Below are 2,215 nucleotides of genomic sequence, written 5' to 3' on the forward strand. Positions count from 1 at the left end.
CCATCACTAACAGGGACGTTGTAGAGCGTCCTCTGGTGGACAGACTATGCAACACCATCACTAACGGGGACGTTGTAGTTGTCCTAAAGAAAGAAATCCCTTTTTGTCTTCACAGAAAATTAAGATTGCTGCCTTGCGCATGTACACATGCTGCGTGGAGAGAGTCAACTACGACGAGTTCTTCGACAGTAAGTGACGAGCAGCAAGAAACTGTTAACAATACACACACACACACACACACACACATAGAGAGAGTGCATAGAGTAAAACGATGTAATGGCGTAATTGACTAATCAGTAATCTGTTATTAGTTATTAGACTCAGGTCGGTCGCAGCTCTGATCGTATTATTAAAGATTAACGATATTATATATTTTATTTGTGTACTGTTTTCAACGACTTCCAGACACTACAATAAAACCAGTAAAAACAACGCTGAGAATACACACGTGTGTGTGTGTGTGTGTGTGTGTGTGTGTGTGTGTGTGTGTGTGTGTGTGTGTGTGTGTGTGTGTGTGTGTGTGTGTGTGTGTGTGTGTGTGTGTGTGTGTGTGTGTGTGTGTGTGTGTGTGTGTGTGTGTGTGTGTGTGTGTGTGTGTGTGTGTGTGTGTGTGTGTGTGTGTGTGTGTGTGTTTCAGAGTGCTCTCTCCCCGACACACTCAACTCCTGGTTCTTGGTAGCGCAGCTACATGTGTGGTGAGTCTTTTACACACACACACACACACACACACAGATACATATGCACACACACTCTCTCATACGCGGACACAGTCACACACACACACAGACACACATGCACACACACAGATAGACAGACACACACAAATGCACACTCACTCACACACACACGCACACGGATGTACATGCGCACACACACACCCACATTCACACACGCATACTGTACACACACAGACATACACACACAGACATACACACACAGACGTGCACACACAGACACACACACACACAGCAAATGGATTATTCTCATTGTCGATTATTTTCTGGAGGAGTTTTTCGGTCTCTAAAATGGTAAAAAACGTGGATCAGTGTTTCCTCAAATGTCTTGTTCTGTCCACAACTCAAAGAGAGATTCAGTTTTCTGTTCCAGAGGAGAGAAGACACTAGAACATATTCATTTTCATAAACATATTCACATTTAACACGCTGACAGCAGAGAAGGTTCACTGTGTATGTACTGTGGAAAATAAAAAAAAATACTCAAACCGATTACTCGATTTATCAAAATAGTTTGTGATTAACTGTAATTGTTAACAATTCCTGGGTTAATCTTTTGCTCCTCTATTACACGTATTACGGCTGTTTGTCCCCGTCCTGTCCCTGTCCCCTGATCTCGTCTCCCTGGTCCCCTCTGGCAGGATGTGCTTGGTGCGGATGCGTCAGGAGGGCCGAGAGGGGAAGTACATGTGCCGTTACATCGTCCACTCCATGTGGGAGGACGTGGAGCAGAGGAGCAAGATCATGGGGGTGAGTGGCTGCGTGTGTGTGTATGGTTGTGTGTCTGTTTGTGTGTGTGTGTGTGTGTGTGTGTGTGGGCCAGGCTTAGCTACATTTGTGGGGACCAAAAACTGTGAATCCAGTATACTTGTGGGGACCTGACAGCTTTGTGGGGACAAAATGCTGGTCCCCTTAACGTTAAAGGGCTTTTTTAGGAATAAGACTTGGTTTTAGGAGTAGGGTTAGAGTTAGGTTATGGTTAGGGTTAGGGTGAGGGTTAAGGTTAGGCATTTAGGTTTGATGGTTAAGGTTAGGGTTAGGGTGAGGGTTAAGGTTAGGCATTTAGGTTTGATGGTTAAGGTTAGGGTAAGGGACTAGGCAACGCATTATGTCAATGACTGGTCCCCACAAAGATAGGCAGACATACGTGTGTGTGTGTGTCTGTGTGTGTGTGTGTGGCTCCATCCAGATCATATAGCACCATAAACATATGTTGTACATTACATTACATTACACTGTTTAGACATCACCACAAAGTCCTTGAATACGAGTGGCAGGGCACCTTTAAACACGAGGCTTGCGACTGGTAACTTTCAGCATGTCATTTCCAAGTTCCTGACTGGTTTTAGCTCTTTCCAAATGTAGCCCTGAAGCTCTGAATGTCGTCCTGTTGAATAAATATTCATTATTTGAGAAATGTTCCCGCCTCGAGGTGATGCAACCGAGCATTAGCTTCTACCCGTGTCACTGCATGCTACGTA

The 2,215-nt window shown here is 44.7% G+C and overlaps 1 protein-coding gene across 1 annotated transcript; it reads left to right on the plus strand.

Annotated features, from left to right (window-relative positions):
- Window positions 1-89: 89 nt before the first annotated feature.
- On the plus strand, window positions 90-1,522 carry LOC117941357 (ubiquinol-cytochrome-c reductase complex assembly factor 1; the record flags this gene model as incomplete). The annotated part of the gene is made up of 3 exons (XM_034866401.1): window positions 90-188; window positions 638-695; window positions 1,376-1,522. Coding segments are annotated over 3 exons (304 nt in total), but the record flags the coding sequence as incomplete, so codon positions are not given.
- Window positions 1,523-2,215: the final 693 nt, after the last annotated feature.

Source organism: Etheostoma cragini, unplaced genomic scaffold (genome assembly GCF_013103735.1).
Source record: "Etheostoma cragini isolate CJK2018 unplaced genomic scaffold, CSU_Ecrag_1.0 ScbMSFa_603, whole genome shotgun sequence".
In the NCBI taxonomy this organism is placed as follows: domain Eukaryota; kingdom Metazoa; phylum Chordata; class Actinopteri; order Perciformes; family Percidae; genus Etheostoma; species Etheostoma cragini.